This window comes from Danio rerio, chromosome 18 (assembly GCF_052040795.2).
Source record: "Danio rerio strain M-AB ecotype USA chromosome 18, GRCz13ab, whole genome shotgun sequence".
Classification (NCBI taxonomy): domain Eukaryota; kingdom Metazoa; phylum Chordata; class Actinopteri; order Cypriniformes; family Danionidae; genus Danio; species Danio rerio.
The window spans coordinates 10,465,148-10,490,637 of NC_141038.1; the positions used below are offsets into that span (position 1 = coordinate 10,465,148).

Below are 25,490 nucleotides of genomic sequence, written 5' to 3' on the forward strand. Positions count from 1 at the left end.
TTTTTAAAATATAGCAGGTTATAATCGCACCAAAATATATTAAAATGTAGGTGAATTATCTACCAAACCTTCCTGTTATTGTAGTAGTGCTGCGCGTTATTTGTTTAACCCTTTAAGGTTACATGCTGAATGACTGACTCACAGGTCTGTGCAATGCGTGAGGGCAGCAAACACAACGTAGCTTTCAGTTATGATGATCACAGTTTCCATAATTACACTGTATAAATAGATAAAGGTCTATGGTTCTGCATACAATTAATTACTTTATCTTGTTAGAGTTTATAGCCATTTCACTTTACTTCAGGAGGCATCAATGTCATTTTGTAGGTCTATTGGAGACGTTCATAAATATTCCTAGCAAATCTAACAAATGTGGGATCCATACAAATTACATAAACACACTAAAACGCACTTCATCAGCGTTTATTTTAGGTCGCACAAAAAAATCTGCACTTGAGCAGCGTATATTTGAGGGCGTGCAAGAAGTTTTGTGCACGAACAGAGGAAATCGGCACGCAAGCAAAGAGATTCTCATGCTCGTATTACATGAATGCAATCTCGTCTTGTAGTACTATGCTCATAACATTTTGTTATTGAAATAACACCATATGTCGTTGGAAGATCTGTGTAAAGGGCCTGCCGCTACAGCTGGAAAAAATCCTAGTGCAAACATTTAACTATTTGTAAATATATACATTTATTTTAATTCAGCACTCCAGACAAGTCAATCATGTTTATTAATACAGCACATCAAACAGTAGATTGCTTTAAAGCAAGCAGCATTAAAGTATTAAAGATAAATCTCTCAACAAGCATAATTTTGCCCTGATTTTGTTTAAAGTTGTGTCATGCCAGTTTAATTTAATTCACCTTTATTTCTATAGAGCTTTTATAATGTAGATTGTGTCAAAGCAGCTTAACACAGAAGGTCTAGTAAATTGAAATTGAAACTGTGTCAGTCCAGTTTTCAGAGGTTATATTAGTTTAGTTCAGTTCAGTGTGGTTTAATTCTTACTGCTAAAAGTCAAAACACTGAAGAGCAAATCCATCGATGCGCAGCTCCACAGTTCACTCACTTTTATTTGGCTTCTTCCCAGTTTGTGGTCACCACAGTGGTATGAATTGCCAATTACTCTGGCATATCTTTTTCACAGCAGATGTCCTTTCAGTCGCAACCCAGCATTAAGAGTACAAAGCTCAGTGCTAGGAAACGCTCACATACTACAGCCAATTTAGTATGTCCAAATAACTTGTTTAGCATGTCTTTGGACTGTGGGGGGAAACCTGGAGGTCTGGTTGCAGACTTGGTGCAGTTGCAAGGTGAGCTGCATGCAATGCTGTTTAATGTGCACATCTAACCCTACCTCTCACAGTAATGTCACAAGCTCTATTTAGTGCATTGTGTCTGACATTGCAAGTTTGAGATATGCAGTCTTAGCTTGAAAAATCCAAGTCTGCATCTACTATTGGAAACCTGAGGAAACCCATGTGGACATGGGGAGAACATGCAAACTCTACTGAGAAAGTCCTCCTGGTGCAGCTGAGACTTGAACCAGTACCTTCTTGCTGTGAGGCAACAGTGCTAACTTTAGACCTTGACATAATTCATAATTCAAAATTACCCAGTATTAGAATTTATGTCTACTTCATATTGTTTTCCAGACAGTGGCAAACCTGGTTGTTCTTCTTCTTCTTTAAAAAAGACACAAATTAAAATAGGTCATTTATTAAGGTCATTTTGAGGCAAATCATTCATTCATTCATTTTTCTTCGGCTTAGTCCCTTTATTTATCAGGGGTCGCCACAGCGGAATGAACCGCCAACTTATCTAGCATATGTTTTACACAGTGGATGCCTTTCCAGCTGCAACTCAGTACTGGGATATATCCATACACAGTCATTCACACTACGACCAATTTAGTTCATTCAATTCACCTATACCCTTATGTCTTTGTACTGTGGGGGAAACTGGAGCACCCAGAGGAAACTCACGCAAACACAGGGAGAATAGCAAACTGAAAAATGTCTCTTGAAACTTCAATTGTTTTTCTATCAATTTGTTTTTGTTTTTATGCATTTAGCAGATGCTTTTGTACAAAGGGAATTGCATTGCATTCAAGGTACTTCTATTGTTTCATGCATACCTTGGGAAAAAAAGTCATAATTTAGGCGTTGCTTGTGCATTGTTTCGTCTACAGTAATAGAAATTGTTTCTATTGCTTCTACGTGCATTCTGTGTCTGAAAATGTTCCAACTAATAACTGATGTAATGTTATTGATCAATTCTAAAATGTAATCAAGGTTAATCTGATGCATGCTCAATTAAAGGCTTTCTGATGTGTGCTTACAGAAGGGCCAGAAGGCAGGACATCAAACATGGAGACCCATCCAGCCATTGTTGGGACACAGAGGATGGTAAGAAAGCATATGAGGGCGTACAGTCTGTGTGTGTGTGTGTGTGTGTGTGGGTGTGTGTGTGTGTGTGTGTGTGTGTGTATGTGTGTGTGTGTGTGTCTCTGTGTGTGTGTGTGTGTGTGTGTGTGTGTGTGTGTGTGTGTGTGTGTGTGTGTGTGTGTGTGTGTATGTGTGTGTGTGTGTCTCTGTGTGTGTGTGTGTGTGTGCGCAGCATAAAAGCACTAAAAGCTCTGTTTTGTTTTAAGATGCTGCATTGTCCTGTGGGGCTCACCTAATGGACCTCAATGTTAACCCAAAAAAATGTCTTTTTGATATGCTGATCGCTCCCTCTCTCTTTCGCTTTTGCAGTGTTAGGGAGGAATGTCGAGGAGAAGGTGTTGTACGGAGTGGAGAGTAACTCCTCTTTTCTTGAGTGCGTTTCGAAATCCCAGCAGGCCTTGATCCGCTGGTTTGTACTGAAGCCAGGAGTGGACCACCGTCAAGAGGTATCAGTAACCTAGAGTACATCAGTGTGTGTGTGTGTGTGTGTGTGTGTGTGTGTGTGTGTGTGTGTGTGTGTGTGTGTGTGTGTGTGTGTGTGTGTGTGGCTGTGCGTGTGTGTTTTTTGTTCACCTACTTTGTAGCTACACTGAAAAAATATTCATTGGATTTACTAGATTTTTTAAGGTAACTGGTTGCAAACAATTCAACACAGGGTCATTCTGAAAACGTAGCCCTATATACATTTCTGGAGGTCGCAAATTATGTAGTCAGAAGTACGTGTGGCTGCATTTCATCTTTCATCTTCCTTTTCATGCTTACCAGCTGACCACTTACCTCCATGTGGACAGCTTTCCCGTTGTTACCAGTTTGTCCAGTGGTTTGCACCATACGTTGGCCCCAAGACCCCGACAATGGGGTTCAAGTCTGATGAAGGTTGGTTCCAAAAAGCAGGTAAAACAAAAACAAAAGGCAAAAAATAAAATAAATAAGTAAATAACAGTGTGAGAATGTGGTGAAATCTGAAAACATGGTAAAAACCATGGGGCTTTTTTTTCTGGATTGCTTTTTAAAACACTGTTGGTTGAGTTTAGGGAGGTGAGTGGGCACTGCTCAATCTGTGTTTTTTAAAACATTATCAGTTGAGTTTAGGGTAGGGAGAGGTCGGGAGGCTCGTTTGGTCGGTCGGTCGGTCAGTCAGTCAGTCAACAGCGACCTCTGGTGGATTTACATGAGAACAGCAGGCGTGAATGGCACTTGCAAGAGAAATTTCTCTCAAAAAACGTACACAACAAAAACTGCTAAACAAAAACATAGCTCCTGGGTTGTATTTGGCACACTCCAGAAATGCATATAGGGGTACGTTTTCAGAATGAGCCTGGGTTGTTAAAAGGTTGTTGTTTTTTGTTGTTTTTAAAATGTCTCAGCATTGATGTACTTTAATGCATAGCCTGGCTATATTCCAGTCATATTTTCTCTTTTTAACTATGTCTTTTAGCATCACAGGGTTATTTTATCATTGGACACCCTCTAGAAACTGATTTACAGTACCTCTCAACTGCCTGGTGCTTAAAAAAGCAAATGTTGCATAATTCTGAAGATATATTACCAAACAATTGGTTATAACAGAAAAAAACAGATCTCTTTTGGTTATAGCGAAAACAGCTTTGGGCTCAGAAATCTGGGCGAACATAAACGTAAAGATGCAGAATACATCAGAACTGTCCAAAACTGACCTTCACTGGTGGATTCATCCCTCTCTTTTACTGTTTTACACATTTAATCTCATTCTCCATTAAAAAAATGAAAAATAACAGTAGTTACTAAAATAACTTTAGGATTAAAAATGAAAGATTAATAAAAAAGTAATGAATAGATATTGCTTTCAAATTGTGGTTCAACAGAAGATTAAAAAAGCAAACTAGTAAAACTGGCCTGGACAAAACTGAAGGAGACCAACAATTTTGTCCGTTTCTGTATGTGGGCAGAGGATAGTTCATAGTGCAGATACAGAGGTCAGTTTAACCTTGTGCTGTGTCTTTATTAGCTGTGATGAATAGACGGGGGCCAAGACCTGACTCTGGAGAGGTAGATCAGCATATCCTTCTATCGATCTATCTCCACAACAATTAATCCCAACAGGAGTGTGTGTGTGTGTGTGTGTGTGTGTGTGTGTGTGTGTGTGTGTGTGTGTGTGTGTGTGTGTGTGTGTGTGTGTGTGTGTGTGTGTGTGTGCGTGTGTGTGTGAGAAAGAGAGAGAGAGACATTTGGGGAGGCATGACAGCAGAAGGTCAAATCACAGCACAAATGTCACATGACTGTAGATGCTATCCGAGAAGAAATGTCCAGTTCCTGTAGTCCCACATCTCAAGTAAACATCAGCCCTGCTGTGATGCATTCCTTTTGTTTTTGTTTCCTTTCCTGCTTTTCTTCTACTCCTTTCTTTCACGTTTTTTTTTTCCCACAGCACAAAGCGACTCCCAGCTGCCCAAAACACCTGCGCCACACAAACACAATCTCGCATGTGTGGTGCAATGTTAACATATCAGCCCACACTTCACCTCGTAAAAGACAACAATGAGTGATAGAAGAGAAAACAGCGCTTGCGTGTTTTGTGTGAATGTTTATGGAGACTGAGTTTACAGATATCTGGATGTAATAACAGAATGGATGCTTCAGATCCTACGTAGCTGGGAACACAAGAAAAGAACGATAGGATGAGGAGGGTAAAGAGTTTATTTTGTCTGGTTCCAATTGTGATTTTGGTTCCTTAATTATTTTGTAAAAAAAAGAACTTTTACATAAGCCCAAACACACACCTTGGGTTGATTTAGTTTAAAGGGTTAGTTCACCACAAAATGAAAATCATTCATTCATTTCCTTTGGCTTAGTCCCCAATTTATCAGGGGTTGCCACAGTGCAATGAACTGCCAACTATCCCCGCATTTGGAAGAGTTGGAATAGTATCTGTATGTGTATATACAAAGTAGATACCCTTCCAGCCGCAACTCAGCACTTGAAAACACTCATACACTCTCTCATTCACACACACACACACACACACACACACACTCTCACACACACTCACACTCACACACTAGGGCCAATTTAGTTCATCCAGTTCACTTATAGTGCTTGTTTTTGGACTGTTGCTAGCTCCATCCCCAACAGGACCAGTTGGCATTTTTGTGTGGAGTTTGCATGTTCTCATTTACATTTTACAGTTCATATTTTAATCCATTTGTTTTGTGGATTATTTTATGAAGCAACAAACTTGTAATACATTTTTGTTAGTCATTACTGAAACTTCAGGCATGGACTGACACACCCCTCTTCCGTTCCTAAACCTAATCGATAGTGTGTTCAAAAGCGCTGATTAACTCGTCCACCCACTTCTCTAAACCCGACCCTGTTTTCAAAAGCAATCCAGAAAAAATATAGACCAGCCTGATTTTTACCATGTTTTCATATTTTACCACATTATTACCCTGTCATTTACTGTGTTATTTTATTTTTTGCCTTCTGCTTTGGTCTTACCTGCAACAAAAACATTACCTTAATTTTAAAGACGAAATGCAGCCATATATACTTCTGGCTTCGTAATTCACAATCTCCAGAAATGTACTGTAGGGCTATGTTTTCATAATGAGCCTATGTTGATAGCTTTGATATGCATGCATAATTTCTTTTTATGTTCCACAAATCTTGGTGGAATAACATAGACATCCGAAAACCACTGGAGGAGCCAATCTTTATGAAAACCCTTCCTGTATTATTTTAAAAATATGGCTTTTTGCAGATTCCCACAATCTTTCCATGCACTTGTGGGGTCACTGATAGGCCAGCTTGTATTTGAGAAATGAGATAGATCTTGTACTCTCTTTCTGAAAACCCACAGTCAGAGCCAGCAGGCCTCGTAACATGGTTTTATGTCTTTGACCCGGCACTGAGACCAATGCTGAGCTTAAAACCTGCGTCTCTGATCAGAGGCCAGTTTCCTTCGAGCCCCCCAGTAAAACCGCCAACCCTGGTTATACAGTGATATACTGCCGGGATACCAAACACAGACACACATGTTCACTTAAAGCACAAAGACACAGCAGAACATCTCCATGTCATGCACACACGTTTCATCTTGACTCTCATGTGCCCTTGGTCCTAAAGTTTTAGTTCCAGCTGTCTCAGGTGCCAAACCACCCTGTTTCCTCTAATTCCTGACACATTTCGGCAAGCTACGGCTTGTAGTCATAGTCCAAATTTACAATGCAAATCTAAAATGTCGTTTAGTTATCGAATTTCCTTGATGCATCCTTTAAATGGCAGATAGATTAGCATAAGTCAATGCTGCGGTAAGCATTTTGTTTGCATTTTACAGGGACTCGGTATGCTTTGAAGCATTCTTTCCCTCCTCTCCTTAGTGCACAGCTGTATTGGTTTAGTCCACGACAACAGCATGACTAGCAGGAGAAATCAGCACGCTCAGAAATACAGATAACAGAAAAAAAATCTAAAGGAGAGAGAACTTGGACAGGCAAACAGAAACAGAAGGAGAGAAGGCAAATACAGAATCTGATATTGAACAAAGAAAACAAAGTGGAAGAGTCTAAAAGAAATATAAGCATGACTATAATGACAGATGTATTGCATGGTTCACTTCACGATGGCAAGACGGTGCCTCACAGCAAGAGGGTTGCTGGTTCGAGTCCTGGCTTGGTCAGTTGGCATTTCTATGTAGTTTGCATGCTCTCCCTTTCGGGTGCTCCGGCTTCCCCCACATTGCAAAGACATGTGCTATAAGTGAATTGAATTAACTAAATTGGCAGTATTGTATGTGTGTGAATGAGTGTGTATGGATGTTTCCCAGTACTGGATTGCAGCTGGAAGGGCATCCGCTGTGTAAAGCATATGCTGGATAAGTTGGCGGTTTATTCCACTATGGTGACCCCTGAAGAATAAAGGGAGTAAGCTAAAGGAAAATGAATGAATGAATGAATGACTTTAATATATTAAAATAAATTCAATTCATCTTTAATTCTTTAGCGCTTTTTACAATGAAGACTGTGTCGAAGGAGCTTAACCTATATGAAGAAAAGAGAGTAAAAGCCAAAATATTTTAAAATGTGGAACATTCACACAGTTAAGCCAGGCAGGAGTTTAGTGTAGAATGCTGGTGTAGTTCTGGTAATTTCAAACTGCTTCAGTTGCTTAGCTATGTTTCCATCCACCAATTTTTATGCACATTTAGATATGCGCATAAAAAAATGGTTGATGCAAACACCTAGAAGCGAAAATTTTAATAATGCGCAAAGAAACATGCACACAACTGAGTAGGATAAACTTTTTATTCGATAAGAAAAAATGTGCATAAACTACGATGGGAACACTTTTACCAAAATAATCCAGGATGCGCATTAAAAAAAGTCATGTGATTTTGTTAGAAGAGATTGTGTGATGATAAAAATGAGTGATAACAAACTAAGCAGCTGACCACATTTAGCCTATTCAAATGTTATCACTTGATTGAATGGGCGTTATTATCACTGGTGATAAGCTGATAGATATGGGCCAGTAGTAGGGGCCTTCAGTGCCTAGTAGTAGTAACATCCATTCACATGGTTAATCAGCTATAGATTACATATGGCTGTGACAGAAAGCTAACAAGAATTATTTAATTTATTTATTAAATTTCCAAATAATTGTATTTTATTAATGTCTTCCCACCTCAACCCTAAACCCAACCGTAACTAATGTAAAAACAGATCTGGAGTTGTGTCTATTATTATAGATGATTAACCATGTGGATGGATGATAACAGCCTTCTGGGCTTACTAGTAGGCACAGAAGGCCCCAACTGGCCCATATATATCAGCTGATAACCACTGATAACATCTATTCAATCGAGTGATAACATTAGAATCAAATGCCGCAATGTAAAACATCTGAGATGTTGTTTTGGTCATTCTAAAACGCCTTAACGGTTTCAGTATTAGTGTTATTATATAATTATTGATCTCCAGAATTGTCAAGAGTGTCTGCACTCGTTTCTCACACCTTCAAACATTACCATGCAACACGTTCATTGCATGTTGGCATTGTCTTCTGAGGCGCAAGTCATTTATTAAATGAAGAAAAGATTCACGCCGCTTCTCCTACCGCAGCAAATTCCATTTTTATTTTCCATATTTGGCTCAAGTTAATCAGGAAGTGTTCATTTTTTTCTCTTTTAACTCTCATCTTTGGATGGAAACATAGCAACTGTTGATGTTCAGTTCAGTTAATTTCAATGTAAAGCAAATAACACTGCTAAAGGCACTGATCCACTGAAGAACAACTCTGATGAGTAGCTTCACTAGTCAATCTGAAATAAGTTGCTATTTTTAAGAAATTAATCAAAATATAAAATAACTGACCTCAGTGCAACTAAAATCATCTAAAAGCCACAATTTAAAGCTTTATTAAAATGTAACTTTTGGCCCTTCACCATTTAAAACAAAGGGCATGTGTCTATTGGGATCCCATTGTTTTTGGATATGTTATGTGGTTCCAGCCATCTGTGTACACATGGGCGGAAGACAGCTCATCATTATCTTTTTTGTTTGTTTTTAGAACTGGTATTTGGTTTTTTGGAAGTTTGACATTTTAAATGTTCCAGTTGCTTAAATTGTTGATATTTGCGTTAAACCTGAAAAGTTATAAAAGCTTAAATGGGATAGTTCACCCAAAATTTAGTCACCTTCAGGTCAGCAACTTAAAAAAAAAAAAAAGATTTATCTTAAGTCATGATTCTTGGCTATCTAAATAATTCAAGTTAATGGCTTCTAGCATTTTAAGAGTATGATACAGTAGACAGGCAAAATAAAATGAATACATGTGATTCCTCAGTGGTTAGCACTGTCACCTAAAAGCACGAAGGTCGCTGGTTTGAGTCCCAGCTGGGCCAGTTGGCATTTCTATGTGGAGTTTGCATGTCTTAAGTTTCCTCCAGGAGATCCAGTTTCCCCACAGTCCTACAAGCACTATAAATGATTTTGATTACCTGTATTGGCCGTAGTGTATAGGTGTTTCCCAGTACTGGGTTGAAAGGCATCTGCTGTTTAAAACATGTCGTAATGCTGCCGGTGTTCTGTCCATTTGTCCTACCATGTCAGATTGTCCTACCTCCTATTCAAATAGTAGGTAGCACACTTTGATGACGCAATATACTACCTATCAGGTTTTGCTAAAAGAGTAAATTTGAATGTGGTGTAGTGTGATATAAAGCTCTTATATTGCTCTAACCTACCTAATCCCTAACTCCAACCTCAGAACCATTCAAATACAGTGTTTGTAGGATAATCTGAGGGGTAGAATAAAATGCCAGGACATAATAAGCAGCTAATTAGTTGTTTATTAAGCTAAAAGTCTTAGTTAACAGTTGATTAATAGCGTAAAACTGTACATTAAAATAAAGTGTGACTAAAAAAAAAAGGTCATCATAAGGTCATCTTGGATGACCTGAGATTAAGATAACAGCACATTTAGATTTTTGGGTCAATTATTCTTTGTAAAGTAAAGTTTGCTTGTTTTGTTAAGCACAAAAGAAGATATATTGAAGAATGCCGTAAACGTGTAACCATTGACTTTCATAATATTTGGCAATGTTTTTTTTTTTTTTTTTTAGGTGAACTATCCCTTCAAACATATAAATCAGTGATACATTTTCTTAAAATCAGTTCACTAATGTGAATTTGTTTATCCCTGTAAAATCACAAACTAAGTTGTATGATCTGCAAGCACAAAGCACTTCCTACACATGTCAGAGGTCAGAAGAAAGATGGACACCTTGCCCATAGATCAGCGCAATAGATCACACAAACACCTTGAGTTAAAAGTAGACCCTGAAACCATCAAGGCAAAGGGCATGACACTTCTGTGCCCCTCCACCCCCTTTTTTCTCTCGTTAGCATTAACATGTGGTCATCTTGTCTAATTTGTCTAATAAGACTCTAATGACCAATCAGATGTGTGTAATGTGAGGTCAACGGGAAGCAGAGCACAGAGGTTAAAGACTGATCTCTGACCTTGAGGGAGTCTTGCTGTGGGCTCCTGGTTGAATGATTTATGGGAATAAACCCGGCAAGCGACACATAAATTCACTAGCTGTGATTAAGTTTGTGTGTGTGTGTGACTTGAGGTTTTTGTTGATATGGTCTATTTCTATTAAAAAAATCTTTCAGTACGGTTACAGGGCATAAACTATAGCATGGGTCTTCAACATTTTTTTTTTTTTTTTGTCAAGGACCCATTAGGTGATGGTGCAGGGACTCCCTGATATAAAATGTATGAAACATAGCCTCTGATATTAATAGAAAACAGTCATATTACACTGGTTATATATTATATAAGACAGTTAGAACTTACGTTGTTGTTGTATATGCCTAATTGTCTGTATATTTTCATATATTTTTTAATCTTTCGAAAAGATTTAGACAAAAAACATTTAGGATGTTAAGCAACAAAAAAAATATTGTGGAATTAAAATCACAATGTATTAAGTTGTTCACAATTGTCAATTATTTACATTTTCATCCATTTTCGTTCTACAGCCAGGTGGACTATTATACAATTACATGAATTTTGGCTTCATGGATGCAATGTTTTTATTAAAGCTGTTAATGTAATAATTATATTATTTTTACATGTTAATATTTTATCTTTGATGTTTTGACCCAAGTTTATTTTTTATTTAAAAATATTTGTATTTTGATCCAAATTAATTTACATGTACTGAGATATACAAGAATCAGAAATCTAATTAGTCTGCAAGAAACTGAAAAGAAAACATGGTCACACTTCATTTTAATGTACAATTCATGCTATTAACAAAATATTAACTTAGCCTTTTAGCTCAATAAACTGCTAATTAGCTGCTTATTAGTAGTGAGGTATTAGGTTGGATTAAAATATAAAATAAGCTACTTTATATGTGCTAATAAACTCTTAATATCTTAATATTGGCAGGTAAGCCAGAAGTAAATTGTGTAAATTGTTAGTAAAACTAAAATGTTACCAAAACCATTAATGTATCATTAGTGTTAATCCATAAGCTCTGGCAAACTGTTAGTCCCACTTTCTATTACAGTGTAACTTTAATTAATATGTACTTACATTTAAATTAATAATTTGGTACAATGCACTTATTATGTAGGTACAGTACATGTTTTATATTGGTACTTATATCTTTAAAATGATCTGCACCCTAACCCTTACCTTAAACATCTGTAATTTATTTCTGCAATTACATTTAGAATTTTTTTTTTGAGCCATCCCTTACACCTTAACCCACCTTTAAACCTACCCATACCACCAAATTACCAATATTGTGTCTGTTGCAGATTAAACCAGACGAGCGTGTGCTGATAACCGATCGAGGTTTGCTGATTCGCTGGCTCCAACGTGGCGATGCGGGGTCCTACTTTTGCACGTCTCAGGAGCACAGATTCACCCGAACCCTCCTCCACGTCTCTCTCCACATTCTGGACCGCGGACAAATCAATGCACATCAACCTGCTATACGGGAATCATCTGAAAACCCTGCCGTGACTGAACCCCGCCAGCGCTATAAGGATTATTTGCGCATGTTGAGCGGCCCTGCACGATCTCTGGATGAGTACTGTGAAACCATGTGGCATAGGGAGAAGAAGCAGAAGCAGAAGGGCAAATGGAAACACGTTCAAGAGCTCCGCAAAAGCAGAAACCGACGCCACCACTAGAGGTGCTAGTGGTAGATGTGAGGTTTGAAGGGTGATCCACTGAATGTGGATTAAACAAACTGTAAACCAAATATAAAGACTTTAGAAATTAACCATCTCATTAGCATCTCATTTTTAGGAGTCCCTCTAAAGTGACCAACTGATTCTTTGTCATTTAAAAACAAACTAAACATTAAGTCATCTTAATTGATTTTAAAGATGCATCGTAATCTTTTGGTTTTGGTAATGCCCACTTGTGCAAAATATGGTACAACAAAAAAAAAATAAAAATTATATAGCTATGAATCCAAAACTATGATTAAAAACACACACACACACACCAGTTCTTTGCGCTTTAATTTTAACCAAGGATAAAATTGCATTCATGTTGAATGTATGTAAATATTTATATTTTTTGTACATGAAATTGTGCATGCTTTAGCCTTATTTACATAGAATTCTCTTTCAGTTTTAACCAAGCATTTAAATTTCACTGAGTAAAATACACTATTTTTGTATTTTGGCAATGTGTCTCTCTGTAGGCATATGGACGTTATTTAAAATGACAATGGTGTTGAAATAAACTCTTTTTATTTCTACTTGACTTAATTCTAAGTCTTCTTTTGATATACAGCAACTCTATATTTAGTCTTTTAAAAAGATATATATATTTGAGGTTAGTATTTTATGTGTACTTCTGTGTATTTTATTTATATCTATGACACTTTTGTCATTGTTTATTCAAAAAATCTAAAGCAAAAATTCTGTAGTTTCTATATTTATATTGCATTTACATTTAGTCTTTTAGCATTTTTGCGTAAATTTATATTAAATAAAAATTATGTTATAAAATATAAATTTATATATATATATATATGTATATATATATATATATATATATATATATATATATATATATATATATATATATATATATATATATATATATATATATATATATTATTCATTCATTTTCTTTTTGACATTGTCCCTTTTTTAATACGGGGTTGCCAGAGCGGAATGAACCACAAACTTATCCAGCACATGGATGCCCTTCCAGCCGCAACCCATCTCTGGGAAACATCCATACACACCCATTCACACTCATACACTTTGGACAATTTAGCCTACCAAATTCTCCTGTACTGCATGTATTTGAACTGTGGGGGAAACCCACGCAAATGCAGGGAGAACATGCAAACAAAAGAAGTGCCAACTGACCCAGCCGTGACTTAACACAGCGACCTTCTTGCTGTGAGCCATAATTATATATATATATATATATATATATATATATATATATATATATATATATATATATATATATATATTAAAATATATTATTAATTTATTCATTCATTTTCTTTTTGGCTTAGTCCCTTAATTAATCTGGAGTCGCCAAAGGGGAATGAACCGCCCACTTATCCGAGATAAATAAAATATATGAATATAATATATTATGTATTAAAATTCATTCATTAATTTTCCTTCAGCTTAGTCCTTTATTTATCAGGGGTTGCCACAGTGAAATGAACTGCAACTATTTCAGCATATGTGTTGCCACAGCGGAATAAACCGCCAACTATTTCACCAACTATATTATGTTTTACGCAGCGGATGCCCTTTCAGCCACGACCCAGTACTAGGAAACACCCATACACTCTTATATTCACACACGCTTATACGCTACGGCCAATTTAGTTATTCCAATTCATTTATAGTCCATGTCTATGTCCATGTCCGGAGCACCAAGAGGAAACCCACACAAACACAGGGAGAACCAATACATACATTTCTGGAGATCGTGATTTATGAAGTCAGTAAGTATGGTTGAAATGCATCTTTAAAATGAATGCTACCGGCAGTATGGCTCCATTCCTTTTTGCTGACCACTTAATTCTGTATGACTATTACCAATTTGTCCAGTAGCTCGCCATGAACGTCAGTAGACTTAAGACACGGAGAGAAGTTGACAACAATGACGGTGTTTGAGTCCGGCAAAGAATGATTCCAGAAAGTGGGTAAGACTGAAACAAAAGCCAAAAAATTAAATAAACAAGTTAATAACAGGGTGTGAATGTGGTAAAACCTGAAAACGTGTAAAAATTACGTGAGGGCTTTTCTTTTTCTAGATTTCTTTTTAAAACTGTCAGTTGGGTTTAGGGAAGTGGATGGGCGGGTCAATCGGTGCTATTGAAAACACTATTGGTTGGGTTTATGGAAGGAGGAGAGTGGGTCAGTCAGTCATTTAGTCGATTTAGTGGATTTATTCGAGAATAGCAGGTGCCAATAGCATTCGTGAGAGAATTTTGAGATCTCTGGTGGAGTACCTCCTGAGACATATTTGGCACTCTCCAGAAATGTATATAGTGGTACGTTTTCAGAATGACCCCTGAGTTGGGGAGAACATGCAAACTCCACACAGAAATGCCAACTGGACTCAAATCAGCGACCTTCTTGCTTTGAGGCAACAGTGCTAACCACTGAGCTGCCTTTAATATTAAACATATTTATATTAAACATGATTATATCAACTATGAAAATGTATTATATTCAAATATAAAGGTGTAGGGTTTATACAGATTTATTTAGATTACCATTTTGAGCATAAACAATCATCGTTCCTCACTTCAAGCTCTCAAATGTCTACATCCCAAAGGACACACTAACATTTAAGGGTTAAACACTAGACTTTAATATTTGTAATGTAATATAGATGAAACAATCGTACCTCATATCTCCACCGTGGCCTCATAATCACACACACACACACACACACACTCCAGGCACAGTTATATCACATATCCCATGACTTCACATGTGAACAAGAATCACGCAGCACTGCTGTTATGATTAATCGGAGAGATTCATGGCTGGACGGCACTTCTCTGAGCTCAACCTGCCACAGATCAGATTATAGAGCCAGTGAACTCCTCACGTACTTTACAATAAAGCATGACCTCAGATAACCTCACCGCCTGAAGCTTGTGTGCTCGTGTTTTTGAAGGTCACAGCTCCTCTCCATTGGGATTTCTCATATATGCAAGCGTTTGGTCAGTAGTGCATTCGGCACCCTGCTGAGGAAGTCAAGGTCAGTGGGTCACACTCACAAACACTACTTGTTTTGCTAAAGGAATAGTTCAGGAACAGTTCAGACAAAAAATGAAAATTTGATGCTAATTTATTCACACTGAGGCCTTGCAACATGCAGGTGACCTTCTTTCTTCTGGCAAACATTGAAGAAGATCTTGAGCTGAAACTGTGGCTCTTGGTAAGTCATTAAATGCACACAGTCCACAGTTGCTATTACGAAAATTGATCCAAATGAGTATATCCAGATATAAAATAAAATAATCAGCAATCTAATTAGTCTGCAAGAAACTGAAAAGAAAACATGGTCACACTTTATTTTACTGTACAATTTACAATATTTACAAGCCATTAACTTGAACTTTTAGCTCAATAAACTACTAAATTTCTGCTTATTAATATTTAGTAATGTAGTAGGTATAAGATATGATTAGGGACACCCAGGTGAAAAAAAAATAATTAAATGCAATTAAATTACACTTAAATACCCTCAAATTTATTTTTAGTACATTGTTATTTTTTTGTGTTAAATAAAAGTTTGATGGTTTTACACTATAAATATACTAATTCAAAGTATGTTTATACTTCAGTAGGACTTTAGTACACTTGACAAAAGTATACTAAATACCAGTAATACTCAAATAAATTTTTAGTGTACTACAATAAAGTACACTACAGAAAAAACATCCAAAAGACTTTTATTAGTGTGTTTTTCAAAAGTGTGCTGTAAATGCTTTAAACATTAGTTGATTTTTAGTACACTGTTTACATACTAATCCCAAGTTTAAAATAAGTTTAATATATAAAAAAATCTATAAGTAATGTATTGTAGTAGAAGTACATTTGCCCAAAGGTTTTACTTAAGTGCACTTAATGTGAATGCAATATTATCACTAACACTTAAATGGATTTTGAGCGTGGTAATTTTAAGTTTACATTGAATGACTTTATTAAATATCTATAAGTAATGTATTGTAGTAGAAGTACATTTTCCCAAAAGTTGTACTTAAGTACACTTAATATGAATGCATTATTATCACTAACATTTAAATTGATTTTGAGTGTGGTAATTTTAAGTTTACTAAAAGTAATGTATTGTAATAGAAGTACATTTTCTCAAAATGTCTTTACATTTCATACATGTGCTGTAATGTTGCATCTTTCTTATATTTTTGTGTTCTCAGTTTTTGCTAAGTTTTTGTTCCCTCCCATAAGGTATTTTTGTGGTTTATTGCACAAAAAGATTAAAGTGTTTTGATGAAGCACAGATGCTGTTTTCTTTGCACACACAGTATCACTTCAAAATATAGTCTTTAAATTAATTTTTTAGTATGTTAAAAGCACATTTTAGATCAGCTTCATGGTGTCTCATAATAGCACAGTTGAGTACACTTAGATGTAATTTTTAGTACATTAAAGACACAATTAGTTCGGGAAAATAGAGCACTTTTAATACAGTATTTAGCACACTTTATTTTACAATTTGTATCGCTATTAATATATTACTATTATACTTTAAATTAGTCATAAATATATTCAAATGTTTAAAAGTAGGGTTCAAAAGTTTTTCTAGTTGTAACTAAATATATTTTTTAAAATACATATATAGTATGTAAAAGCACATTTTTGTTCAATTTTTAGGGTCTCAAAATAGCACAGTTGAGTACACCTAGATGGTATTAGGTTTATCTTTGCATATACTTAATACTATCTTTTAGTACATTAAGTACAAAATTAGTGTGCAAAAATAGAGCACATTACTGAGAAGTGTACTAAGTATACTTAAATAGGGTGTTTGGGGATGTTGTGGACGAAAATGTAAGAGATTGGGGGGGCTGGGGTTGCTGACCGGGGAGGTCCTGGCCAAAAATGCACTGGCCCTTACTTAATTTACTCATCAGTAAATTTGAATGTCCAGGATCAACATAAGTCAGTTTTAATCTTGATGGTCCAGGATCAACATCAGTGAATTTTACTCGTGATGGTCCAGGATCAACGTAAGTCAGTTTTACTCTTGATGGTACAGGATCAACATCAGTGGATTTTAATCTTGATGTTCATGGAGCAACATAAGTCAGTTTTACTCTTGATAGTCCAGAGTCCACATCAGTGAATTTTACTCTTGATGGTCCAGGATCAACATCAGTAAATTTTAGTTGTGATGGTCCAGGATCAACATAAGTCAGTTTTAATCTTGATGGTCCAGGATCAACATCAGTGAATTAGAATCTTGATGGTCCAGGATCAACATCAGGGAATTTGAATCGTGATGGTCCAGGATTAACATCCGTCAATTTTAATCTTGATGGTCCAGGATCAACATCAGTCAATTTTAATCTTGATGGTCCAGGATCAACATCAGTCAATTTTATTCTTGACGGTCCAGGATCAACAACAGTGAATTTTATCCTTGATGGTCCAGGATCAGTGAATTTTCCTCTTGATGATCCAGGTTCAACATCAGTCAATTTTACTTTTGATGGTCCAGGATCAACATCAGTGGATTTTACTTTTGATGGTCCAGGATCAACATCAGTGAATTTGATCCTTGATGGTCCAGGATCAACATCAGTGAATTTGATCCTTGATGGTCCAGGATCAACATCAGTCAATTTTAATCTTGATGGTCCAGGATCAACATCAGTGAATTTGATCCTTGATGGTCTAGGATCAACATCAGTCAATTTTAATCTTGATGGTCCAGGATCAACATCAGTGGATTTTACTTTTGATGTTCCAGGATCAACATCAGTGAATTTGATCCTTGATGGTCCAGGATCAACATCAGTGAATTAGAATCTTGATGGTCCAGGATCAACATTAGTCAGTTTTAATCTTGACGGTCCAGGATCAGCATCAGTGAATTTTACTCTTGGTGGTCCAGGATCAACATCAGTGGATTTTACTTTTGATGGTCCAGGATCAACATCAGTGAATTAGAATCTTGATGGTCCGGGATCAACATCAGTGAATTTGATCCTTGATGGTCTAGGATCAACATCAGTCAATTTTAATCTTGATGGTCCAGGATCAACATCAGTGGATTTTACTTTTGATGTTCCAGAATCAACATCAGTGAATTTGATCCTTGATGGTCCAGGATCAACATTAGTCAGTTTTAATCTTGACGGTCCAGGACCAACATAAGTGAATTTGAATCTTGATGGTCCAGGATCAACATCAGTGGATTTTACTTTTGATGGTCCAGGATCAACATCAGTGAATTTGATCCTTGATGGTCCAGGATCAACATCAGTGAATTAGAATCTTGATGGTCCAGGATCAACATTAGTCAATTTTAATCTTGATGGTCCAGGATCAACATCAGGGGATTTTACTTTTGATGTTCCAGGATCAACATCAGTGAATTAGAATCTTGATGGTCCAGGATCAACATCAGTCAATTAGAATCTTGATGGTCCAGGATCAACATAAGTGAATTTGAATCTTGATGGTCCAGGATCAACATTAGTCAATTTTAATCTTGATGGTCCAGGATCAACATCAGTGGATTTTACTTTTGATGTTCCAGGATCAACATCAGTGAATTAGAATCTTGATGGTCCAGGATCAACATCAGTCAATTAGAATCTTGATGGTCCAGGATCAACATAAGTGAATTTGAATCTTGATGGTCCAGGATCAACATCAGTGAATTTTACTCTTGATGGTCCAGGCTCAACATCAGTCAATTTGATCCTTGATGGTCCAGGATCATCATCAGTGAATTTTGATGGTCCAGGATCAACATCAGTGATTTAGAATCTTGACAGTCCAGGATCAACAAAAGTCAGTTTTAATCTTGATGGTCCAGGATCAACATCAGTCAGTTTTAATTTTGACGGTCCAGCATCAACATCAGTGAATTTTATTCGTGATGGTCCAAGATCAACATTAGTCAATTTTAATCTTGATGGTCCAGGATCAACATCAGTGAATTTTACTCTTGATGGTCCAGGATCAACATAAGTGAATTTGAATCTTGATGGTCCAGGATCAACATCAGTCAATTTTACTTTTGATGGTCCAGGTTCAACATCAGTCAATTTTACTGTTAATGGTCCAGGATCAACAACAGTCAATTTTATTCTTGATGGTCCAGGATCAACATCAGTGAATTAGAATCTTGATGGTCCAGGATTAACATCAGTGAATTTGAATCTTGATGGTCCAGGATCAACATCAGTGAATTTTACTCTTGATGGTCCAGGATCAACATCAGTCAACTTTACTCTTGATGGTCCAGGATCAACAATAGTAAATTTGATCCTTGATGGTCCAGGATCAGTGAATTTTACTCTTGATGGTCCAGGATCAACATCAGTAAATTTTACTCTTGATGGTCCAGGATCAACATCAGTAAACGAGAATCTTGATGGTCCAGGATCAACATCAGTGAATTTTACTCTTGATGGTCCAGGATCAACAATAGTAAATTTGATCCTTGATGGTCCAGGATCAGTAAATTTTACTCTTGATGGTTCAGGATCAACATCAGTAAATTTGACTCTTGATGGTCCAGGATCAACATTAGTGAATTTGAATCTTGATGGTCCAGGATCAACATCAGTGAATTTTACTCTTGATGGTCCAGGATCAACATAAGTGAATTTGAATCTTGATGGTCCAGGATCAACATCAGTCAATTTTACTTTTGATGGTCCAGGATCAACAACAGTCAATTTTATTCTTGATGGTCCAGGATCAACATCAGTGAATTAGAATCTTGATGGTCCAGGATTAACATCAGTGAATTTGAATCTTGATGGTCCAGGATCAACATCAGTGAATTTTACTCTTGATGGTCCAGGATCAACATCAGTCAACTTAAATCTTGATGGTCCAGGATCAACATCAGTCAGTTTTAATCTTGATGGTCCAGGATCAACAATAGTAAATTTGATCCTTGATGGTCCAGGATCAGTGAATTTTACTCTTGATGGTCCAGGATCAACATCAGTAAATTTTACTCTTGATGGTCCAGGATCAACATCAGTGAATTTGATCCTTGATAGTCCAGGATCAACATCAGTGAATTTTACTCTTGATGGTCCAGGATCAACATCAGTGAATTTGATCCTTGATAGTCCAGGATCAACATCAGTGAATTTTACTCTTGATGGTCCAGGATCAACATAAGTGAATTTGAATCTTGATGGTCCAGGATCAACATCAGTGAATTTGAATATTGATGGTCCAGGATCAACATCAGTCAATTTTACTCTTGATGGTCCAGGTTCAACATCAGTCAATTTTACTGTTGATGGTCCAGGATCAACATCAGTAAATTTTAATCTTGATGGTCCAGGATCAACATCAGTGAATTAGAATCTTGATGGTCCAGGATCAACATCAGTGAACTTTGATGGTCCAGGATCAACATTAGTTAATTTTACTCTTGATGGTCCAGGATCAAAATCAGTGAATTTGAATCTTGATGGTCCAGGATCAACATCAGTGAATTTTACTCTTGATGGTCCAGGATCAACATCAGTCAATTTTAATCTTGATGGTCCAGAATGAACATCAGTCAATTTTAATCTTGATGGTCCAGGATCAACATCAGTGAATTTTATTCGTAATGGTCCAAGATCAACATTAGTCAATTTTAATCTTGATGGTCAAGGATCAACATCAGTCAATTATAATCTTGATGGTCCAGGATCAACATCAGTAAACTAGAATCTTGATGGTCCATGATCAACATCAGTGAATTTTACTCTTGATGGTCCAGGATCAACATAAGTGAATTTGAATCTTGATGGTCCAGGATCAACATCAGTCAATTTTACTTTTGATGGTCCAGGTTCAACATCAGTCAATTTGAATCTTGATGGTCCAGGATCAACATCAGTGAATTAGAATCTTGATGGTCCAGGATTAACATCAGTGAATTTGAATCTTGATGGTCCAGGATCAACATCAGTGAATTTTACTCTTGATGGTCCAGGATCAACATCAGTCAACTTTACTCTTGATGGTCCAGGATCAACAATAGTAAATTTGATCCTTGATGGTCCAGGATCAGTGAATTTTACTCTTGATGGTCCAGGATCAACATCAGTAAATTTTACTCTTGATGGTCCAGGATCAACATCAGTAAACGAGAATCTTGATGGTCCAGGATCAACATCAGTCAATTTTACTCTTGATGGTCCAGGATCAATAATAGTAAATTTGATCCTTGATGGTCCAGGATCAGTGAATTTTACTCTTGAAGGTCCAGGATCAACATCAGTAAATTTTACTCTTGATGGTTCAGGATCAACATCAGTAAATTTGACTCTTGATGGTCCAGGATCAACATAAGTGAATTTGAATCTTGATGGTCCAGGATCAACATCAGTGAATTTTACTCTTGGTGGTTCAGGATCAACATAAGTGAATTTGAATCTTGATGGTCCAGGATCAACATCAGTCAATTTTACTTTTGATGGTCCAGGATCAACAACAGTCAATTTTATTCTTGATGGTCCAGGATCAACATCAGTGAATTAGAATCTTGATGGTCCAGGATCAACATCAGTGAATTTTACTCTTGATGGTCCAGGATCAACATCAGTCAACTTAAATCTTGATGGTCCAGGATCAACATCAGTCAGTTTTAATCTTGATGGTCCAGGATCAACAATAGTAAATTTGATCCTTGATGGTCCAGGATCCGTGAATTTTACTCTTGATGGTCCAGGATCAACATCAGTAAATTTTACTCTTGATGGTCCACGATCAACATCAGTGAATTTGATCCTTGATAGTCCAGGATCAACATCAGTGAATTTTACTCTTGATGGTCCAGGATCAACATAAGTGAATTTGAATCTTGATGGTCCAGGATCAACATCAGTGAATTTGAATATTGATGGTCCAGGATCAACATCAGTCAATTTTACTCTTGATGGTCCAGGTTCAACATCAGTCAATTTTACTGTTGATGGTCCAGGATCAACATCAGTAAATTTTAATCTTGATGGCCTAGGATCAACATCAGTGAATTAGAATCTTGATGGTCCAGGATCAACATCAGTGAACTTTGATGGTCCAGGATCAACATCAGTTAATTTTACTCTTGATGGTCCAGGATCAACATCAGTGAATTTGAATCTTGATGGTCCAGGATCAACATCAGTGAATTTTACTCTTGATGGTCCAGGATCAACATCAGTCAATTTTAATCTTGATGGTCCAGGATCAACATCAGTCAATTTTAATCTTGATGGTCCAGGATCAACATCAGTGAATTAGAATCTTGATCGTCCAGGATCAACATCAGTGAATTTTAATCTTGATGGTCCAGGATCAACATCAGTAAACTAGAATCTTGATGGTCCAGGATCAACATAAGTCAATTTTAAACTTAAAGGTCCAGGATCAACATCAGTGAATTTTACTCTTGATGGTCGAGGATCAACATCGGTGAATTTGATCCTTGATCGTCCAGGATCAACATCAGTGAATTTTGATGGTCCAGGATCAACAACAGTCAATTTTAATCTTAATGGTCCAGGATCAACATCAGTGAATTAGAATCTTGATGGTCCAGGATGAACTTCAGTGAATTTTACTCTTGATGGTCCAGGATCAACATAAGCGAATTTGAATCTTAATGGTCCAGGATCAACATCAGTCAATTTTACTCTTGATGGTCCAGGTTCAACATCAGTCAATTTTAATCTTGATGGTCCAGGATCAACATCAGTGAATTAGAATCTTGATGGTCCAGGATCAACATCAGTGAACTTTGATGGTCCAGGATCAACATCAGTGAATTTTACTCTTGATGGTCCAGGAACAACATCAGTCAATTTTAATCTTGATGGTCCAGGATCAACATCAGTCAGTTTTAATCTTGATGGTCCAGGATCAACATCAGTGGATTTTACTTTTGATGGTCCAGGATTAACATCAGTGAATTCAAAATTTTTTTACTCTTGATGGTCCAGGATCAACATCAGTAAACTAGAATCTTGATGGTCCAGGATCAACACAAGTCAATTTTACTCTTGATGGTCCAGGATCAACATCAGTGAATTTTACTCTTGATGGTCGAGGATCAACATCAGTGAATTTGATCCTTGATGGTCCAGGATCAACATCAGTAAATTTTACTCTTGATGGTCCAGCATCAACATCAGTAAACGAGAATCTTGATGGTCCAGGATCAACATCAGTCAATTTTACTCTTGATGGTCCAGGATCAACAATAGTAAATTTCATCCTTGATGGTCCAGGATCAGTGAATTTTACTCTTGATGGTCCAGGATCAACATCAGTAAATTTTACTCTTGATGGTCCAGGATCAACATCAGTAAATTTTACTCTTGATGGTCCAGGATCAACATCAGTAAACGAGAATCTTGATGGTCCAGGATCAACATCAGTCAATTTTACTCTTGATGGTCCAGGATCAACAATAGTAAATTTGATCCTTGATGGTCCAGGATCAGTGAACTTTACTCTTGAAGGTCCAGGATCAACATCAGTAAATTTTACTCTTGATGGTTCAGGATCAACGTCAGTGAATTTGACTCTTGATGGTCCAGGATCAACATAAGTGAATTTGAATCTTGATGGTCCAGGATCAACATCAGTGAATTTTACTCTTGATGGTTCAGGATCAACATAAGTGAATTTGAATCTTGATGGTCCAGGATCAACATCAGTCAATTTTACTTTTGATGGTCCAGGATCAACAACAGTCAATTTTATTCTTGATGGTCCAGGATCAACATCAGTGAATTAGAATCTTGATGGTCCAGGATCAACATCAGTGAATTTTACTCTTGATGGTCCAGGATCAACATCAGTCAACTTAAATCTTGATGGTCCAGGATCAACATCAGTCAGTTTTAATCTTGATGGTCCAGGATCAACAATAGTAAATTTGATCCTTGATGGTCCAGGATCAGTGAATTTTACTCTTGATGGTCCAGGATCAACATCAGTAAATTTTACTCTTGATGGTCCAGGATCAACATCAGTGAATTTGATCCTTGATAGTCCAGGATCAACATCAGTGAATTTTACTCTTGATGGTCCAGGATCAACATAAGTGAATTTGAATCTTGATGGTCCAGGATCAACATCAGTGAATTTGAATATTGATGGTCCAGGATCAACATCAGTCAATTTTACTCTTGATGGTCCAGGTTCAACATCAGTCAATTTTACTGTTGATGGTCCAGGATCAACATCAGTAAATTTTAATCTTGATGGTCCAGGATCAACATCAGTGAATTAGAATCTTGATGGTCCAGGATCAACATCAGTGAACTTTGATGGTCCAGGATCAACATCAGTTAATTTTACTCTTGATGGTCCAGGATCAACATCAGTGAATTTGAATCTTGATGGTCCAGGATCAACATCAGTGAATTTTACTCTTGATGGTCCAGGATCAACATCAGTCAATTTTAATCTTGATGGTCCAGGATCAACATCAGTCATTTTTAATCTTGATGGTCCAGGATCAACATCAGTGAATTAGAATCTTGATGGTCCAGGATCAACATCAGTGAATTTTAATCTTGATGGTCCAGGATCAACATCAGTAAACTAGAATCTTGATGGTCCAGGATCAACATAAGTCAATTTTAATCTTAAAGGTCCAGGATCAACATCAGTGAATTTTACTCTTGATGGTCGAGGATCAACATCGGTGAATTTGATCCTTGATCGTCCAGGATCAACATCAGTGAATTTTGATGGTCCAGGATCAACAACAGTCAATTTTAATCTTAATGGTCCAGGATCAACATCAGTGAATTAGAATCTTGATGGTCCAGGATGAACTTCAGTGAATTTTACTCTTGATGGTCCAGGATCAACATAAGTGAATTTGAATCTTAATGGTCCAGGATCAACATCAGTCAATTTTACTCTTGATGGTCCAGGTTCAACATCAGTCAATTTTAATCTTGATGGTCCAGGATCAACATCAGTGAATTAGAATCTTGATGGTCCAGGATCAACATCAGTGAACTTTGATGGTCCAGGATCAACATCAGTTAATTTTACTCTTGATGGTCCAGGATCAACATCAGTGAATTTGAATCTTGATGGTCCAGGATCAACATCAGTGAATTTTACTCTTGATGGTCCAGGATCAACATCAGTCAATTTTAATCTTGATGGTCCAGGATCAACATCAGTCAATTTTAATCTTGATGGTCCAGGATCAACATCAGTGAATTAGAATCTTGATCGTCCAGGATCAACATCAGTGAATTTTAATCTTGATGGTCCAGGATCAACATCAGTAAACTAGAATCTTGATGG

The 25,490-nt window shown here is 36.8% G+C and overlaps 1 protein-coding gene and 1 long non-coding RNA gene across 2 annotated transcripts in view; one reads left to right on the top strand and one right to left on the bottom strand.

Moving 5' to 3' along the window:
* Positions 1 to 12,397, top strand: part of sema3d (sema domain, immunoglobulin domain (Ig), short basic domain, secreted, (semaphorin) 3D) — a 67,365-nt gene extending 54,968 nt beyond the window's left edge. Inside the window, exons 16-18 of the mRNA NM_131048.2 lie at positions 2,351 to 2,415; positions 2,764 to 2,900; positions 11,769 to 12,397. Of these exons, the coding sequence (NP_571123.2) occupies positions 2,351 to 2,415; positions 2,764 to 2,900; positions 11,769 to 12,146 (580 nt within the window). The 3' untranslated portion in view covers positions 12,147 to 12,397. The remainder of the gene's footprint in view (positions 1 to 2,350; positions 2,416 to 2,763; positions 2,901 to 11,768) is intronic.
* LOC141378809 (uncharacterized) overlaps positions 1 to 25,490 on the bottom strand; it is a 127,467-nt gene that overhangs the window by 2,168 nt on the left and 99,809 nt on the right. The window lies entirely within an intron of this gene.